Source organism: Tympanuchus pallidicinctus, unplaced genomic scaffold (genome assembly GCF_026119805.1).
Source record: "Tympanuchus pallidicinctus isolate F22 unplaced genomic scaffold, pur_lepc_1.0 scaffold3, whole genome shotgun sequence".
In the NCBI taxonomy this organism is placed as follows: Eukaryota; Metazoa; Chordata; class Aves; order Galliformes; family Phasianidae; genus Tympanuchus; species Tympanuchus pallidicinctus.
Genome location: NW_026294747.1, coordinates 91,174,372 through 91,195,025, shown reverse-complemented (window position 1 = coordinate 91,195,025; position 20,654 = coordinate 91,174,372). Strand labels below are relative to the sequence as shown.

The 20,654-nt window shown below is 38.9% G+C and overlaps 1 protein-coding gene across 3 annotated transcripts in view; it reads right to left on the bottom strand.

Annotated features, from left to right (window-relative positions):
• The window catches only part of TAX1BP1 (Tax1 binding protein 1), a 51,088-nt gene extending 38,029 nt beyond the window's left edge, over nt 1-13,059 (bottom strand). For all 3 annotated transcript variants that reach the window (XM_052696804.1, XM_052696806.1, XM_052696805.1), the window contains exons 1-2: nt 12,928-13,059; nt 11,083-11,266 (exon numbers count right to left, since the gene is read on the bottom strand). In XM_052696804.1, coding sequence (XP_052552764.1) covers nt 11,083-11,259 — 177 coding nt within the window. In that variant the 5' untranslated portion in view covers nt 11,260-11,266; nt 12,928-13,059. The remainder of the gene's footprint in view (nt 1-11,082; nt 11,267-12,927) is intronic.
• Nucleotides 13,060-20,654: the final 7,595 nt, after the last annotated feature.

The following is a 20,654-nucleotide window of genomic DNA, read 5'->3' as shown; positions in this document are numbered from 1 at the left end:
AAAGAATTTTTTCCTAACTAATATCCAACTTCAATCTCCTCTGGTGCAACTTAAAGCCATTACCTCTTGTCCTGCTGTTGTTACCTGGGAGAAGAGGCCAATCAACACAACCTCTCTTCAGACAGTTGTAGAGAGTGGTAAGGTCTCCCTGAACCTCCTCCAGATTAAACAGCCCTTTACCCCAGCCGCTCCCATAAGACTCATGCTCCAGAGACTTCATCATCCTCATTGCTCTTTCCTGGACACATTCCATGGCGTCAATATCTTTCTTGTAGTGTGGGGCCTAAAACACAGTACTCGAGGTGTGGCCTCATCCGTGCTGAACACAGCCAGACGATCAGCTCCCTGCTCCTGCTGATTACACCATTTCTGATACAAGCCAGGACTGCTATTGGCCTTCTTGGCCACCCAGGCACACAGCTGGCTCATGTTCAGCCGGCTGTCAGCTAATCTCCCCAGATCCTTTTCCTCCATGCAGCTTGCTAGCCACTCTGCCCCAAGTTTGTAGCATTCAGCATCTAAGCCTGAAACCCAAAGCAAGTAGTCACTACAAAGCAGAGTGTATTACTAAGAGAACAATAATAGCATAGCAGAAGTGAAGAATAACACGTTCCACTGCGCTGGAGAAAGTATCAAAAACCTGGTCAAAAAGAAGAAGCAACTGTTTTTGCAGTAACTGGGTATGGTGTCCTGGAGTAAAGAAAGACAAGGGACAAATTTGTCTGCATTTCAGAAAGGAGAAGAAAAAAAAAAGGTAAAGGACAAAAAAAAAAAATTAAGACAGACAGGATTTCTATTGCTCCAATAGGAAAGACTTCTAAATGTAGAGGTCTGAATCATTCCAAATCTTTCTTTATAAGGGATAGGTTGCAGCAGTGTATTTTGAAAGAACTAAGAACTGTTTTTAAGAAGTTGTTTGCTAAAAGAAAAAAAAAAGAGAGAAACTAACTGAACAGTAATTATATAGTTAAACATTTCAAGTAGTATACACAAAAGATAATTATAATTAGTAAAAAGAATTCTGAAGACACAGTTCCGTAGCTGTCTGTCTAATACAGAAGTACTACTTCACTCTGTATTAAGAAATGTGCCAACATTTACCGTTTGGAAAATACAAAAGATCACTGCTCTGAAATGACCATGCCTTTTGTATGTTAATAAAAAGCAATGGTGAACGACAGCAAAAACAGATCAGATCTTCTTTTTGCTAACATTAAGCATTTTTAAGGTGATATTCGTAGGAGAGAAGTTGGGCTGACTTGACACAATCACCAAAATGGAAACCAATTGTTCTATTTTAAGCCTATTCTTCGCCCAAGTTTTGAAGATTTCTCTGATATTCCCTATTGAGGAACTTTTAAAGGCGTAAGTGAAATGAGATCACCTGGGGCTGTTATTCCCACATTGTAAAATATTTCGGAAATAGGAAGAAAAGCTCTTCCGGTAACTTGGGGGGACAAAAGCAAGTTTTCTGTAATAAACATCCACAGGAAAAATATTCAGCCAATTTTTCACATTAGTCATCTTTTCAAATCTAATTCAGATGCAAGTACCCCTTTCTTCACAGAAGCTGCTTTCACCTCTGTAAAAAGGAACATATACCATTATTTGCTGCCCTACAGCATAGAAAACTTTTTTATGTAGAAACTTGATTCTCAATAACTGGCCTTATGGGGAGGAAGGGGGACTTTTGTTGATTCTTGTTGGTTTGTTTTAATTTTAAAAGGGAAATAAATTCTTTACCCTGTTTGTTCTGAACAGAGTAATTCAATCTCTTCAGAATGCTCCAGTTTTTCTTTGTTTTAAAAACAATGGGAAAAAAGCAGAAAAATTAAAAAAAAAAAAAAAGTCAACACACATACATATCCTGATTTCCTGAGTAAAATGATAATTCCTTCTGATAATCAAGCACTTCAGAACACATAAGAGAGGGAGCAAAATCCAGTGGATTTAAATCCAAAAAATGGTTCCTCTCATGATCCCCCCTTTAGGTGTCCAACTCAGCCTCCAACTGAACCTTCCTCCCAGACTGCAGTATTTAAAAAATAAAAAATAAACCAGACATTCATATGTAAACTGAATAATCTACTCTGAAACCAAAAAGGCTGAGAATATTTTATTTCTAATAATAAAGTACATAAACTTGGTTTCCTTTTTTTTTTGTTTGTTTTTTGTAACTTGAAATTTTAATTCCAAATTACCAAAAAAATGAGGCCCTGGGCAGCCTGGTGCAGTATGTGATATTGGTGGCCCTGCCTGCGGCAGGGAGGTTGAAGCCTGATGACCCTTGACGTCCCTTCCAACCCAAGCCATGCTATGATTCTATGAATACAAAGACCAAGTACATAGAAGGCAAATTAACCAATTCTTCCGGCCTGTTTCTGAGTTGGTACCATATTTTCACACGTAGTATGTGGTTCTTGGTAAAGAAAGAACTGCGACACATCACAAGCCAGCGGGCAATACCCTGGGAAGTTCACCAGGCACTTATTTTCTCCCTTAACTTCCCCTATTTTTGGTCAATTGTCATCCACTTCCCCTACCAAAGCTCCCATCTTACACTCTTCTGATTCTTAGAAACCAGCTACTTCCTAACAAGGCACATGCAAGGTTATCTGCATGAGCAGATTTCCCAATGATTATTTTCATACATGGGATTTCAGAAAACAGGTTTCCCTGCTAGGAATTACATATGCAAAAACATGACAATGCAAGGAAGAAAATATGAACAAATCTCACAATCCTCACAGTTACACAAGAAAAGAGAAGGTTGTTATTGTACAGAAAAGACATAAACTTAGTAACATTTCTCCATGTTTTTCCTATCAAACAACGATAATCTGTACTTCCACAGGATTACTTCTTACGTGAAAGAAGCAAGGAGTAAAACCAAAGTAATGATATGTTGAGAAGAAAATAAATAGAAAAGTAAGTAACAGATGTTATAAGTTTAGGACCTTTATCTTTAAAACAATTATTTTTCTATTAAAAAATATAAAAAATTAGAGTAAGATTTTCAATATGAAAGCACCATCAAGCAAAACAGTATCTACATCAAAATAGCTACAGACTTTGTTGTCGTGCCAGAACTCAGTGGGATTCCCTTAATGCAAGTAACTTCACATCATTTAAGAAAAAAACAAAAAAAGAAAGAGAAAGAAAATGCATCTTCAACTACTGACATAAACCCAAAATTCCAAAGTGCAAAGCAAGTATACACTAGCAGATATGTACGTGATTCCCACCAGAAATCTGAAATGAGAAATCTCACCAGAATGCACTGTGGAAATTCCTGAGAGCAAAGAGGAATAGAAAAGGCACAGTTTGCAATTCTAAAGCAAAATCATGGCACAAGCAACGGCAAATAATACAATACTCCCATTCAAGCACAGAAACATTATAAAACACACAAGAACTCTGGCACAAAACCCTCTGAATTTTAGAGAAAGAGAAAAAGAATAAACAGTCAAACTACGTACAAAACTTGTCATGAACTCTGACCTCAAGTTCACCATCCAATGTCCAGTGCACTGACAGACTGCAATGATGCCACTGCTTTTTAAGGAATTCATTGAAAACTGAAAATTGTAGAATTCTTAGAGTTGGAAGGGACCTTTAAAGGTCATCCAGTCCAACTCCCTACAGTTAACAGGGACACCTACAGACAGATGAAGTTGCTCAGCACCTGGTCCAGCCTGACCTTGAGTATCTCCAGGGACAGGGCATCCATCACTTCTCTGGGCAACCTGTTCCAGTGCCTCATCACTCTCACTGTAGAAGACTAAAGACTCTGCTCTTTAAGTATGAAACCATTTCCCCTTGTCCTGTCAAAGCAGAGCCTGTTAAGAGTCTGTCCCCTTCTTTCTTTCAGTCCCTGTGCAGATACCAGAAGGCTGCTCTCAGTTCTCCCTGGAGCCTTCTCTTCACGCTGAACAGCCCCAGCTCTCCCAGCCAGGAGAAGTGTTCCATCCTTTGGATCATTTTTGTGGCTCTCAAAGTTCTTTGTTCAGCGTTAAAAACTCTGGAAATATTCATGTTCTTATTTCTCGGCCAAAAGAGAAAATGAGACTTAGATGATGCAACTCCCTTAAACTAACACACATATATATGACAAATCATGTTATAAGCAGAATTAGAAAAAGTTTCTGCTGCTAACCTGGTACTTCATACACCTCTCTAGCCTCTTTCTGTACTTTCAGTTATCAAGAACTTTACTCAGAAATCCTTTTTCAAAACAGCAAGTTGTGTACACATTTCAGCATTCGTTTCCACACGCTAACAAATTAACAGCTCGGAATCCAAATCCTACTTCAACCATCTCTACCCACATTTTCAAGCCAAACACAAAATACACAGCCAAACATCATGTCTCCTACAAGCGTCATATTCAGATTACATTACCATGTGCAATGTGTTACTCAAACAATACACACATAGTTCACTTTCTTTTCATAAAACAGAAAGCTTTAATAGGCCACTATAGAGCAAACCGTTCATTCTACTTGCTACTTGTGAGCAAAAGGGCTTTTTTCATTTTAAGACATCATAAGCTACTTTTTAGTTGCATAACCAGTTTTGTAGTCACAGTGGAAATGCCAAAGTTTAGTAAACTCACAATGATGAACACTGAGTACTTTTCAGTCAGGCTGGACTGGTGGGGATGACTCAGCTGTCCGCAACACCCATACCACACAGCACTTCCTTCTATAGGTATATAGATGTCAAAGTTGGTTCTTCTGTGCCCTGAATATACGAGTCCCTTTTTCACCGAAACGGCCCTCTCTGTCATTAGCTCCCCCCATATTTATGTTTTACCCATAGTACATTTCCACCAAGAAGCTAGGGGGAAAAAAAAGAAGAAAATCAGCTGACTAATAAACCAAACAATGAAAGAAAAAAAAAAAAAAGTAACAGTACAGTTGGGAACTGTCCATATGCCTACACTGAGCTACTGAGGAAAAATAATGACCATTTTATTTTTATTTACCTTTTGACTTGCATCTGATTATTAAGATGATGTTCTGAAGTCTGCCTTACAACTGCACAGTGTTTAAAATGTAAAAGTATTTCCAAACTTCCTTTTTTTATTTCTTGAGTTTTGCAAAGAATGAACACTTTTTTTTTTTTTTTGTGCCATTTCAACTCAATCTGGAGCGTGACTGCTTCGAAGAAGCACTGCTGCACAAGAACCTTTAGTCATTTCTTCACTGGCCTCCAACAGATCTCATCAAGCACAAGAACAGCACCTTTCACTCTGCTCCATTGCATAGCGACTTACCTAACTACACAGCACGTGTGCTGCCAACAGATCAAAGAAACAAATCCAGGAAAGACCTGTTCAGCTGAAGCAACACTGACATGCCCAATAGGGCATTTGTAGTAAATACATAATATGATGCAACTCTAAAAGAACTATCGGAGTTAAAATGAATTCCTTTTTGTTTTGGAAAGGAAACTATGCAGTTTGGAATCTAATTTGACAAAGTACTCTTCAGTACTGCAAGTATACAGTGAACTCCTTCTTAAAGAAGGAAATCACATGCATGCCCAAATCCCAAAGTTGTCCATCTCTGCTGAATGTTACAAACACATACAGGCAACCTTTTAACTCAGGCTATTGAGAACATATGGTACTTGTTGCTGTATCAAGGTACTATCAGGTTCCCAACCTATTATCATCTCTTGTTGGTTGTACTTCTATCTCATAGTTCAGAAGATTATGTGAAAGTGACATTGACAGAGTGCCTAGACCATATGATCAACTTTCTCTCATACTACGTATAAATCAAAATAAATACAGAAACAATGTGAACACTCTAAAAGAAAACCTGGTACAGGTGTAAATGACTGTCCAAGGAAATGTTATGACAGATCAAAGAGTAACAAAGTTACTGTTTGCTTCAAGAGAGACCAATGGAAAAAAAAAAGGTGGCTGGGTTTAAGTAAAAATATTAATTTACCACATTTCACTAAAACAATATTAGCACAACCTTTTTATTTCAAAATTGCCACTAGCTACTGACCATTTTGTTATGTCACTTGCCTCTTTTAACACACAAGCATATTACAGCAAATCTTTCTAGAAAATTAATGACACTTTGAATTGAACATGAAAATTTCTTACTAAAGTAGCGTCATGTAAACTTAGTGAGGAAACTGTGAATGACATTACAATTGACTTATTTTTAGAATTATTTCTAAGAGATATTTCTATTACTTGAGATATGTCTTTCTAAAGAAAGCAAAGGAAAAAAGAAAGAGAATCACTGTTATTGGTGGATAGAGTAATTCTCGAAACCTTCTGAATTTCAGTAATTCTTTCCCTACTGTTTTAAAAACAGGACATACTGCTCACTACACATTCCTGTATCTACCATGTTGTGCTGTGCAGTGATGACTCCGTGCCAGAAAAAAAATGTACTTCAGTATGACTGTGGTCAGTAACACATCCAGCTGTTGCCCTATACTTCATAATGCGATCTGCAGATATGGAAGTAATTATTATCTAGCGTATCAACCCATGACATAACCAGGACTTTGAAACTGCTCACACAAGTTGTGCTGGTATTTGCAGTTCAAAGTTCAAAGGAGAATAAATAATCCAGAGGACTGCAAAAAAGCATTTCTATAGTCTTGCCACAACACAAAAACCAAGCTATCTGTTAGCCATCCTGTCAATCCACCACAAATTCTTTACAGATCACAGACAAGTTAAATCCAAGGTTTGCTATAAATCAGTGCACGGAAGGGACAGGAATTAATCTGCACGTAACACACATACTGCACTGATGCACAAACAGTAGCTGAGGTATGACCTCCTAAATAACGAGCACCTGTTCAGAGCAAGTCTGTGCTTCTTGCGTTCAAATAACCTTTCAAGATCTTCCCAACCCTGGTTTTATTCATTTTCCATGCTTCAAGCTACCCAAAAGTCAAACCATCATTTTTAGACTGCGGATATTAAAAAAATGTAAACATTAAGAATGAATTTCCTTTTCTTCTCTTGGCAGATATTGTGGCAGTCAATACCAAAAGTCCATCTATAATTAAAGTCAAGATCCTATCAGAACAGCAATGTCGATTGCTTTAAAAATGTATTATTACTATTGGATCCAAGAAACAGAAAAGATTTGATTAGTTAATGATGAAGCATAACTGAAGCCATTATATTAAAATAAGTAAGATTCCCACCTGATATCACAGGTCGTTCCAGCATGCTGGCTTCTGCAAAATTAGATCTTCAGAAACCTAGATATTACTACAATATATGCCACAAACACATACACCTATCATTCTGCTCTCTTGAAGCAACACACCTTATCATGCCCATAAAGTTACTTCACTGAGCTTTTGAGACATGTAGTAAAGCTTCATCTACTGCACACTGAACATCTGCCAGGCCAACTTGCACACATATGCTCTGGATGGAGGCATAAAGCAATTCTTCCTAAAAGCCAAACACTTTTCCAAACACTTCTGCAAATCTGGACATTGTATATTAATAATGCAAATATATATATATATATATCTCATGTGGCCATATGATTTTTTCACTTTATTGTAGAACAAACTAACAAACCGTAGACTTCCCCATCCGGAGAATAGGACCACCTACCAGCCAGTCAATTTTTGCAAACAGATGTAGAACACATACTAATTGTCTTCCCCCATTTCAAAGGTTTCAATTTGGATTACCCTAAGGGCTTTTCCACATTTCAGCTCATCAAACAGTAAGGGAGGAGAAGAAAGGGACACTGAGCTTGGATCACTTTGGGAGTACACATCAGCTATTAAACCTACCAGGATCAATAAGCCTTCTCCCCTCACGCACTGTAGGAGCATCAGGATCTTCTGCACAGAATCCCTTATAGAGGGAAAGCAGATCTCCAATTGTAGTTCCCATAAAATAGCACAAAGAGGAATTCAGGCTAAGGAAGCACACGCCAAGCACTAGGCCAACACCAAACTGTAAAACTGCTTTGTTTCATTCTGTTTTTGTTTTTTTTTTTTCCCCTCCATGGTAACAAGCATGATAAAACTGATCAAGATCTTCCAGTGTTTGATCACAAATGACCCACCAGAACATCAAAATGGCAAAAAAGAAATAGCAGCAGTGAATAACAGCAGATTGGGAAATTCAGTCACAAATTTCCTGTGGGGAACAGAGAAGAAAAAAAAAAGATACATACAAAAAAATAAAAAGACTGTATACTTTGAAACAAATGACAAGATAAGGGTAACATCGTCTTCACTGCTCTTCTTTTTGCCCCCAAGTGTTTGCCAAAGGTATAGTTCAACATGTATGTCCATTAGACAGATCTGGTTTGTAAGAAAACTGGTACAACTAAAATATCCTGCCATACCATACTCACTGCATATGCAATGTTACCCTTTTAGTATATGAACACTGTGTGCTTGCATTAATGGAATTGTCTGCAAGAGAGCTGTCTATGCACAACATCAGCAAGAAATTCCTTTTGCTTGGCATGACAGAACACCAAAAACAAGCAGTTTAAATCACACTGGGAACAACAAGAACCCCAAACATTGCATCTACAGCATGTACACAGAAGTGTTAAATTTCAGAACTGTTGCATGTTTGGGAACTTTTTTTAGTTCTTTCTAATAATGTTGTGTGGCATAAATCTTTAGCTTAGACCTGAGGTTCTAGACCTGTTCTACCTTCCAAGAAGACTTTTTTGATATGTCTGTTGACGACAGTGAGGTAGTACATTATCTTGCTCTGGCTCCTTATTTTAATCTGCTTTGTAAAATACCCTTGAGAAGAAGATATCTGTAAATAAACTACCACAAACATGAAGGAGCCAGTTGTGGTACTTTTCACTGAATTCATTACAGTACCATGGTATTAAATAGATGCCATACTCAGTGATGAAAATGGAATATCCAGTAGAAAATTGAATATCCATAGAAAATCGAAAACATGAAAGTGCAAAGATGTTAAAAAAACACAAACAGTAAGTTTTACACACCATGTAAAAAATACACTGAAAAAACTAAGAGCAAATAAATTTCATAAATTAATAAAACAAATAACCACACGGAAAGCAAGCCTTATAATTAACCTCTGGCTCCTACAAAGGATTCCACTTTTAACTTCACTTTTTCACATAAGTTGTACAAATGAGCACAGTTACAATAAGTTACACACATGCAATTGCATCTGCAATAAAAACAGCCATTTGACATGTGGAAACTAAGGAAACACTTTAAAACTCAGAAGCTAGAATCCAAGAATTGTTATATGAAATCTGTTTCTGTTTCTAGAACTACTTGTTCTTCAGAGAATTCTGGAAAGATCTGAAAAATGAACTTATATTGTCATTCCACACCAAGAAGCCATGCCAATTATTCAGGCTTAACCTTTCCCCCCTCTCCCCAGTTTCCTAATCTACTTGCTTCCATCACAGTGAGAACTGCAGAGCTGTCCATTGCATCACACAGAGATCAAATTGAGGAATAAAACCAACTGGGAAACAAGGTGGTAAAAGCTGGGGCAGAAGAAATAGTATTTTTCAGTCAGATCATTTCTCTGATCTGTTTTGCTGTGCAGCTGCATAAACAGCTGGACTAGAAAAACAAGTAGGATGACACAGGGATACAGTATTTACTGAAGAAATCACTTGGCTCAAGAATTTGACTTCTAAGTTAATGATTTTCATTCAGATTGAAAGAGGTAGCTATAAATTTTGTTCAACACAGTAAGAAGAAAGTTCTTAGTGTACCAGATGAGCAAACACAGGAAGGAATACAGCTGAAGCCATTGCCCCCCTAGAGTAGAACAGTAGTGCACGTTAGAACCATCAACACCACGATGTTCACAGGAAAAAATCTTAGTGAAAATGTAGTGAAGTATGAACTGTTTACTGTAAGCATTACTCACATACATATATAGTGATAAGCACAGATACAGTTGGACAGCTGGCTTCATTTACCTCACTGTACTATAACTATAAAAAGAAATTATATTCATAACATGTAGTGACAAATAGAAAACAATTTTCTTCCTTTTCCCCATCTCGCGATGTTTCCTTCCTATGTGGAGATGACAATGAGATGGACTAGAAATTCAGCTGTGGAATTCCCCACTAATAATAATTTACTCCCAGAACACTGGAGTTAACCTGACATCAATTCCTTGACTTTGTTCATCACACAAGAGCTTGTTTGACATGAAGGGGAGGAAGAAAAGAAATAAGTAAAAGGGAAGCTGCATTACAGCCGTGTTACCTTCTGTCAGCTCTACGTGTTTGTCAGTCAATTGCTTAAGCTCTGTTGTCCGCAATTGGCAAAGCAGAATAAAAACCTCAAACCTCAATAGCTTATGAAACTATCATCACAGACAATGAAATGAAGGATATCTGTAGATTGGACACAGAGTCAGTGCAGTCACTGAAAAAACAGTTTCACATTTTGCACTGCATTTTTAAAACAAATGTATCTGTATTTCTAGGAACCTGTCTAATTGCCTCCTCGCTTAGACTGATACACACAAAACCACAACATTCATTTCTCAGGATACACTTAAATAATTTCAAAATGCTTGTGTAGCCTAAACAGCACTCTCTTTAAATTTCTGACTTTTTCTTCTATTCCATTCACACTGTTCACTAAATATCAAATGTGCTCAGTCACATTCCTGTTTGTCAAAACACACCAGTTAATCAAAATACAAGCATAAATTTTTAACCAGTTCCCAACAGAGAAAAATCACCCTGCTTGTAGTTAATGCCCCCCTTACACAATTCACTGACAACAGTCACTGAATATATTATTAAAAATCCCCCTCCCAAATCATTTCCATTTAATTCTCTACCACATCACAGCTCCCCTTTACTTCAGCACACTTGTACTTATCACTCCAGTCTCATTGTAAAAGCTTAGACTCTAAAAGCAGTTAACAAATACACTGTGATTCTTCCTCTTACACTTACGAGAAAGTTCTTATTATTTTCAGATTTCATTATTTTTAACTGGTTAAATGAACCAGTAAACATGTGAAACAGTGAACAAGTGAACAGTGAACATGTAAAAAACAGAAATAGATCAAATTTTACTTACCTTGAAAATACCAACCCAGTCTTTTTGATGAGGATGGATAAATTGGGTCAGAGTGTAGTGACATTCAAGGTGTGTGTTCGGAAGATAACTTTTTGCCACATTTTGAAAAATCACATGTGCAAAATTGGAAGTCTGTAAAGCGTTAGCTGAAGATGGAACTTCTTGAAAGGATGACATGATTGATCTGCAACAAAATTGTAGATGTTACTTCAATATAGTGAAGAACTACGTTAGAAAATAATCCATTTGAAAAATACCAGACAGACAAACAATTCACTCCTCTAGTCTGACAACAGACAGCCACAGTCCAAGCCCACCAAAATGCATTGCCTCAGCTTCACTCCAAAACAATCACTTCTCAGAACGAAAAAAGGCAGTCATTCCAGTGATGAAACCAAGATGGAGAGAAAGCACCACTTAAGTGAATACCCCCACTGCTATAACACAGGTACTCAGTACCAGAAAGAAGGAAATACAAGCGGTGGGAAAATGAGGCAGAGTTCTGACTTAATTAAATGTCATTAGCGATTCCGGATGCTTCAGGGAAACCTGTACTTCTCAGTATTTTTTGACAGCATTTTCATAAATAAAATTTTTTTCCCCACTCAGTAAAAGTAAGAAAGCTTCATTTTAAGACATTTTAACAAAGAAGAAAGTTTATCTAAACAGCTTTTTTTTTTTTTTTTTCCCCTATCTTCTTCAAAAGATTTCTCCTCTATTCTGATGTCAGCAGCCTGGGAGCACATTTTGCTGTACCCACTTTAAACACAGATACCCCTGAGTCCTGCACATCACCAACAACACCGGACTGAACTGACGGCGCAGCCATTCAAGTCTGTGCGCAGTTGGACGGATTAGCACTAATTCAGTCGGATTGCAAAAGCTTTCCATCAGCCTTTCCCTTCACCACCTCATTCTGCATACGTTGTGCTAAAAATTACAGCACCACAGGATGCTTCAAAAGTAGACCATAATGGTCTATCTCTTTGAATTATTAAAAGATATAAAGCCACGACTTCTACTAACCTAAAAGAAACAGAACGGCTTTAGTATCTGAAGCTAAGCAATGAAATGAAACAAACTGTGTCAATTTTCATCACCCGTAAGTGCCTTGGTAAGAGAAACACTAGAATATAATTTTTTTTTTAAATAGATTTCCTTAAAAATTAGGAAGTTTATTCTAAGAATGTGCTACAAAGTAGAAACGACTTCTGCAGGCTGCTCTGGCTTGCAGCCCGAGGCTCTCCCGTATCCAGGCCTGCACAGGCCGCCCGGACCAGCCGGATGACCGCCGCCCGGCACCGAAAGCGCGGCTCTGGGGCACAGATCCCCGTACAGCCGGCGGTACGGCAGCGGCTGCCGGGTGCGCGCCCACCTTGCGACGACAGAAAGGAGGAAGAGGAGGAAGAAGAGCTACGTCTGGGCTTCGCTAGCGGCGTGACAAGCGATTCTCACGGGAGACGGCCAGTCAGGCGAGACGGACGGGATGAGGAAAAGCCCGTCGGGCAGGAAAGGCAGAGGCCAGGCCGGTTCCACCCTCAAACCTCCAGCCGCGGCCGCGGCCCTGGCCCCACCTGTCCGCGCCGGCCACCCCTCAGCAGCGCCCGCTCAGCAGCCGGCCCGCGCCAGGGGAAAAGGAGCCCCGCTGCCCCCTGCCCGCGGCACGGCCCCTTCCTGCCCCGGCCCATGGCACCCGTCGGGGGGGGGGGGGGGGGCGCCCGGTGGCGCAGCGCCGCCGCCCGCCGCCTCACGTCTCTGCCCGCCCCAGCGGGTGGCGGGGGCCGGCGGGAAAAGGGATGCCGAGCCTGCCCCCACCCCACGGCCGCGCCAGGCAGCGCCCCTTACCTAGGCAGGCGCGGAGGACGCCGGGGACATCAACATGGGGCCTCCGCCATCAACGCCGCGCAGCCCCGCCCGCTCGCGTCACTTCCAGCACCGGCCGTGCCCGCGGGAGGCGGGGAGCGCCGCTCCGACTGGGCAGCGCGCAGCGCAGACGCTTGTGCTCGCGTCACCCGAGCTCTTGTTTCGCAAGCTGCTGCTATTAAGCTCCCGGCCTGTGCCTGTCTCTGAGCCACCAAGGAGTGAGATAAAAGAGGTACCTCCTTTCAGTTAGAAGACACAAGAAGTATGTGTGCAAGACTTTTTTTTCCTTAAGACCAGAGGAATTTGTGTAGTGGTACACAAAATTGGTGCAATAACCAGCCATACATACTTCTGATGGGGAGAACTATTCTGTCTTATCTCTACCTTCCATTTCTTCTCACTACTCTTTGCACGTCATGGTGGGATAAAGGGTTGTCTAAGAGTCACAAGACACCGTTCTGCTGTGGGCTCTGACTTTGAAAGAACTTCAGTTTCACAGTCAGTATCTGAGAAGTATAAACAGCGATGAGACAAATAGATTTGTTTTCACTGACTATCATTATGATGCTACTTTGTGGAAAATACTGGGAGTTTTGAAATTAAGATTTTTGTGCTTAGTTCATAATATTCAGTCAAGAGAACTAGTTATGATTTAGTCATATTTCTATATTAAATTATTATTTATATTGCTAAATGTCTAGGTAGGAGTTAAAGCAAACTGTATATGTTTGTGATTCATACAATGTATAAAGGACAAATAAGTAAAGAATAATCTTCTCTTTCCTTGTACTTAAATTCACTTTTTTATTATTATTATTATTATTATTTTTTGACAAATGCACTTAATGCTAACCACCTAAGTCTAGAAATGTTTTTTCAATTATTTAAATTAAGAACACTTCTTACTGAAATAAATCTGATTTAACAGGCATCGTCACTGATGTATTTATATTGTAAATTTAGATAGCAGTTTTATCCCTCTACATAGTTACGGTGCAGAACCTTTTCTCATTTTCTTATTGCCACTTAGAGAATGAAAGTACACTGACAAAGCTGTGCTCCATCATCCCAGTATCAACAATTAACATGCTTTTACTGCTACAAAGAAAGATTTCAACCACAGAATTTGCAATTGGAATTGGTGAAATTTGCATTTAGTAGAATCACAGAATTATGGAGTGCTTGGGGCTGGAACAGACCTCTGGAGTCTTTAAATTCATCTGTGTAATATAAATCTTTTGAGAAACTAGCTCTTGAGTATAGTGTATTATTTTTTCTATTATTGTTTATATTATCTGCATTGTATTTGATATTGGAACAAAAAAATGATAGCGTTTCTGGTGAATGTCTTGTCATGTGAGATTCTAATACGCTAATTCAATTAGAAAAGCTTGTTACGGGTTTGGTGGCAGTAATCCTATCTTTAGTCTGACTCCCACCTTTCTAGCTGCACTGACTTCAAGAAAACAGGAAAGTGTTTTTGTTCAAGCAGTATTTTATAATAGATTTGATATGTATACCAGAATTTTACTCTAAAGCATGTAGAATCGTTACTTAGCCAAAGTTTAATTTTATGTTTGTTGTTTTAAGTAAGAAATCAAGCATCTTTCTGACACAATTCTCCCTATCTGTATCGTGGAATCAGAACCACAGAGATTGGAAGAGGCCTAAAGCAGCTCTAATGAGAGCACTTAGGGCCTAGCCTACCTATGTTGTGAATGTCAGCGAGGATTGAGATTCCGGCATCACTTAGAGGACCTAAGTGCTCTGATGCTCAACAACACTAATAGTAAAAAAAGTTTCTTGATACCAGGTCAGAATCCCTTGTGTTTCCGTTTTGTCCCTTGCCTCTTCTTTCACTGTGCACCTAAATAAGGTAAAAATATATGTGAATGCAGTAACTGGACCTGAGCAATACTAAATTCTGAAAGATTTGGAAATAGAGACCAAGATGTAAAAATCCCTCTGTTTTGTAGTTATAGAGAGACTTTCTCTGCTAAGTATGATACCTTCACAATTCTCTCTTCAGGCATAAGATGAACAAGGAATAAAAACTCCAAGCAGTAACTAACCAGGATTGCCATGGGAAGCATAGGGCATGCTATAGACTCTTGGAAAAGTGTTACAAGCTTAGAAATCATTTACTATTTTCATAATGACACTGTCTTTTTAAACTTGTGAGCTCCATTAGCAAATTGCTGCTTTGAAATTAGAAATGCGTCCCTATCACATGTGTTTAACCTTGGCTATATTTGAACTTGTATTCGGATTAAGAGCCCAGTGTATTTCTGTTTACTGTTGGTACTACGGCCTGAACCAAAGCCATGATGAGTTTTGGATCCAGATCTGTATTATTCCCCTGAGAGCCATCTTTGCTTTGAATGAGTGACAGAAAAATTGTGTATTTCTAGCTTTTATGACCAGAGAAAGGTACTTTATGTTGTGGATATTCAATCTATTGGCATGACAAGTTGATATTGATGAAGTGTGGTAAGGAAATGCTTAGGTTCTAATGATTTGATTTCATTTTGCTTCAACTCCTATTTAAACACTCCCAACTTGTAAGAGTATGGGCCATGTGAGATGTAAAATATATAGATCGATGTCACTAATCGGAAGCTCTTCCTGGTCACGTTGTAAAGCACACTTAATCAACTTCTTTAAGATCATGTTACAGAAAGCTATTAACTATACTCTTAAAACAGTTAAATAGTTATAAATAATGTTTTATATTTCAGCTGACAACACTGATTGCCCAGCATTTAAGGAAATCTAATCACAGAGCATACGGACTTTGCCTTCCAGTAAGACGGTGTGGCAAAACTTTGGAACATATAAGCAATCACACTGTTGCTAACATTTCCTATTAAGGAGAAAGTTTCTCTCTGTATATTTTGGATTTCTTTTCCAACAGTTAATTGCAGGTGATGAAAAAAAGCTATTCAAAAGCTGCCAAGATTTTTAGATCTGTATGAGTGAGATTGATGAAATTTGTGGCTTTTCCCAAAAGAGTGTAGGTGAGAGCAGACATGTAAATTTTGCATGTGTGTGCATGTACGCGTGTGACAGAGAGAGGAGAGAGCAGGAGCTTACTCCTGAGGTGTGAGACTTGGCAGAGTTGCACTGTACAATGGGCACAAGAAACCGCATGTCTGTAAATGACTGCATTTGAATTGCTGCTATTTCACTATTGGGTTACTGTATTGTTAAAGTGAAAAGGAATGTTTTTAATAAATGCAAATAACAAATTAAATACTTGCACACACTGAGGCTTTACTCTCTGGTGTGTAATTACTATATGTGCACTGGAGACCCAGGTCTGGGGGAGTGTTTCATTTCTTATTTATGATGTTAGCAGGTTGGGTTTGGGTTTTTTGCGGGTTTGTTGGGTTTTTTTTTTGCCTTTGGCATACCTCTTACGAGCACACACAGAGCTGCATGTACATGACCACTGAGTAGGTGTCACTTAAATCTTAACAGATATAAAACAGGTAAATACTTTTGCTTTGCATGCTTTGCTAGATTTACTGTTTCTTCCAGCCTTTTATCTTTGCCATCCTAAAGTAATAGGAAGCTCCCAAATGACCAACATTTTGTTTTCAGAGGCAGGAAAACTGCCTGTGGCTGGAAACAAGCAAGGAGATTTCTAAGCTCTTATCCCTCGGGCAAAGCCCTCAGCCCTGAGGATGGAGAAGAGAAAGACACTTCCCTCAGCCATATAAGCATGCTGTTTGTATACCCTTCCAGGTCCCCTCTGTGCTGACTGCCATCACTGACACCATGCAGGAGTGGCTGTACAGGCTCTATCTGTAAGGAGCCTGACAGCTCTCCTGTTTCCTTCTAATAGTATATATTTTTCTCAAAAGATATAAGGATATCTGAGTGATGCTGTGCCTGACCTGGGACTTGAGACAGCCAGCCCTGCTTTTCTCTGTAGCCCCACTTTGCTTTGGAGAATGGTCTAAACCTGCTGTATTCCTATCTGTACAGGAAACATCCAACAGATCTGGAATCCTCCTGCTGCTGGAGTTCTTAATTCTGATGTAAAGAATTCTCACATTCTGTGCAAAAATAGTAACTTTTAACATACATTTTGTGCAAATCAAATACTAGGAAATGCAGAACAGAAATTATAATTGGTGTTTAATTCATCTTCCTGACTGTCCTTCTGCCTATTAACATTGTACAGATTAGAATATACTGGATTTTCTATGCAAATTTGCGTACAGAAAGTAATCCAGTTTTTCTGGTTTTATTTCATCAAGCACAATTTCACTTAGAAACGCAGGCTATTTTACCACAGCCCATTTTTGAAAATTTTCGTATCTTTTCTCACTTTGCAATGATCTTCCTTGTATAAGGATTATAAAAACAATAGTGCAGTGTTTACATTTCTGCAGTGTTCTACAAGAAGGCACGTATATTAGCAAATGACGTTCTTTTTCATTAATAAGTACTTTATATTGTAAGGTAGCAAAGTTAGCAGTTTTGGCCAGAGTGCAGTTGCTGCTTCTTGTGTTTTAGAACTGGCTCTTTCAATCAAAATGTACCCTGCATTATTAACATGGGTAACAACTATTTGTCTTTTAAACATACATTAACGTCACAGCCATGACATATGGCTTTGGTTTATTATATGGCAAGAATTTTCTGGGCCTGTAACTAGTGTTTTGTGTACAAACACCATAGTTAGAATCTGTTTTTAAAATGTATTTCATACTATCGCAGCATTCAGTCTGTACATCCACATCCTGAATATACAGTGTTTGTGCTAACGGGAACTCTTTGAGGCTTTATTGAAGTGTCAGTTGAAATCTACCATTCAGCCCTGCCTGTGCTTGTCAATAGCATCTGCTGATGGCACGTGGCCTCTCAGAAGTACACCACTTCCTGAAGCAAGGCCATCAAGGTGTGCAAGTCCCTCCAAAAAGCACCAAGTGATCTTAAAAGTTTTTTGGAATCTTTATCCATATTAAGCAGTGCATTGATATGTATTTATTTTAGGACTGTCAAAATCCAGGCATTTTTTTCTCTCAGAAGAAATGCCAAAAGCAAATTCAGTATGCAGTTTTCTCTCTCCTTCCCAGACCTTTGCTGACTTGCAGTCCCCACTCTGTGGCAATTCGTCAACTACCATGAGAGAGTTCCTTGGCTGTATATTCTTCCTAATACTCTTCTGCATTAAGTATAGCTAACCTTAGTTGGTGCTATATTATTCACAGTCATGCAGAGCCAAATCCAGCTCATTTGGCAATGGGAATTTCCACAAGCTTTAGAGTGGGATTAGTTTTTTTCCCCACAGAAGAGGAGATCTCATGAACTGCACCCTCTGAATGTCTAACATTATACTGAGTTGCCACTTACATATTGTTTCTTGATCATTTTATACTCAATATTTAACCAAGAAATCATTTCTAACTCAACAGTGCTTGGCCTTCGGTATTATTAGGTAGCATGAAATATTCTCAGTGATGGTATGAAAGTTATTTCCAATAGGGCTTATGAAGTACAGCTGAGTGAGTATGACCTCCTGGCCTCGAAGTGTTTGTTTACTGGGAACTATATTCCAGTTCCCTAAATTTAATCTGTCTTGGACCAGGCTGACATTCCCTGGCTAGATTTATTATATCTCTGGAGGCTGTTACGAACACAACATTGTCACTACTTATCAAGTAAAATGATAATAGGATTATGTATCCTCTAGTGATAATGATACAGCTATGTTCATTTTTAATAATAACAAACCACAGCTTGATTTCATGTTCAGTGAAGATAATGTGTTACTAGGGGGGAAAAAAACAGACCATTCAAAAAGTATTTTTCTTTCAAACAAATCCATTATGGAAAATATTTCTTTGTCCATCTTATTTTTCAATCAAAGCTTCAGTTTGTGTATATAAGCAGGCATACCATGTCCATTTTACAGAAGCACTAATACTGAGGAAAACTCAGAAAATTCCAGTTTCTCTAAATCAACAACTCTGGATTTTGGAAACTGGTCATGGTGGTTTTTCTTGTGCATTTTTTCCTATATTCAGCCCGATATCAAAAGGCAGACACAGCAGACCAGATTTGCATTTCAATTATATTTTGTTACACTCCAGGAGTCCAGAGTAGATTCATTTTTAATCAGTGATATTAATTACTAATAGTATTATTAGCAGTACTGTTTGTTACTATTGATATTACGGTTAATATCATAGCCAAGTTTTAGCTTAGTACTGTATATTTTATCAGAAAACTCTTACGTGCATTTCTTAACTGAATTTAACTGGTTGCTTCTGGTTACTCAACATCTCTTTGTAATGTATATACATATTTCATCTCCCAGCTCAGACAACAAAAATGAAATTACTTCTTTATTAAGTTGTTCTTTAACAAAAGGTTTGACTTCTCTTATTTCAGGAATGCAAAACACTTCTCTCTCTTTATTCTCTTTTGTTTTGTTTTGTTTTGTTTTGTTTTGTTTTTGAGGGGATTAGTGGGTAGAACACTGACACTATAATTCTGACTTTTACAGTGTTGCTATTGTTTTGGTGACCGATACTCTTGTGACTCTGCTGTACTGGAATTCATATCACAGTCAACACAGATGAAGCATGCTGTGAGACTTAAATAAATTGGCCAATACCTCTTACATTAGCTGTACAATTTCTTTTCCTTTTTTTATGTAGTAACTATGTGTTAGTAACCAAGCAGTAGATAATCAGGCTTAGTGCTATGTGTAAATTCTAAATCATAATTTGTGGCCTTTGATAGAATGGCAATTCACTCTTGTGAGGAGTTGTTCAAACACCTAAAAATTTATAAAGGGGCTTCTTGGCGTTAACACATGCTGTGGGCAGAAATTCACACAAAACAATGTGCGCTGGCTGCAAACATCTGCGTACTGTTGTTATGTGAGAAAGCAGTTGATCAGTATGAAGGCTTTCCCAAAAGTATGACCTTCTGATACATCGGTTAGCAGATACGTTGTAAATCACCTTTTTATTTTTTTTTTCTTTTTCTTCTCTTTAATGATATTCTCAAATTTTAAAAGTCTTGTTTTGGTTTGTTTCTGCTAACTGTATGTTATGTTCTGGAAGTATCATGCATCCAAATAAATATAGGTCCCAGGTTTTATGCAGTCTAGAAAACTGAGCTCTTTTGAAGACTGAGGGCCAACTTAAATCAAAAGTACCCCTTGGTGTCTGATAATCATTAAATTTTGTGTGAATCTTTTTGCTGCCTGCTTAACTTGTCTTCCACAATGGGGAACCAGAAGAGCCACCTCCTGAGGGGTGGGGGCGAGTCCTGGGGGCTGCTGCAGGCCTTCTGCTTCAGGGCCTACAGGGGCCTGTATGGACATAGGAAGCTCACAGCAGCACTCCATCCTGCAAGCACCTCCCACCACTTGTCACTGCAGATTCTCTCAGTGTCTTCTTGGAGCCACTGGAGCAAGGCTTCGAGATCTCCTGGGCATTCTTGGAAAAAGACAGCCCAGACCTCAAGTGGGAAGTTGTGCTCAGGAGCTATAAGCACCAGCTCTGCAGGCCCCTGCACATCCTGCAAGCCGTCATTGCAGTGTGCTGCGGGCTGTGGGACATGGCATAATCATTGTCCAGATTCAGATCTAGTATCAGATGGTCTTTATTTCGTGCTCACATACAGCACAATTCAGCTTCTTCTTTGCCCACCAGAGCTCACAGCCGTAGCAAAGCTGGTGAAGA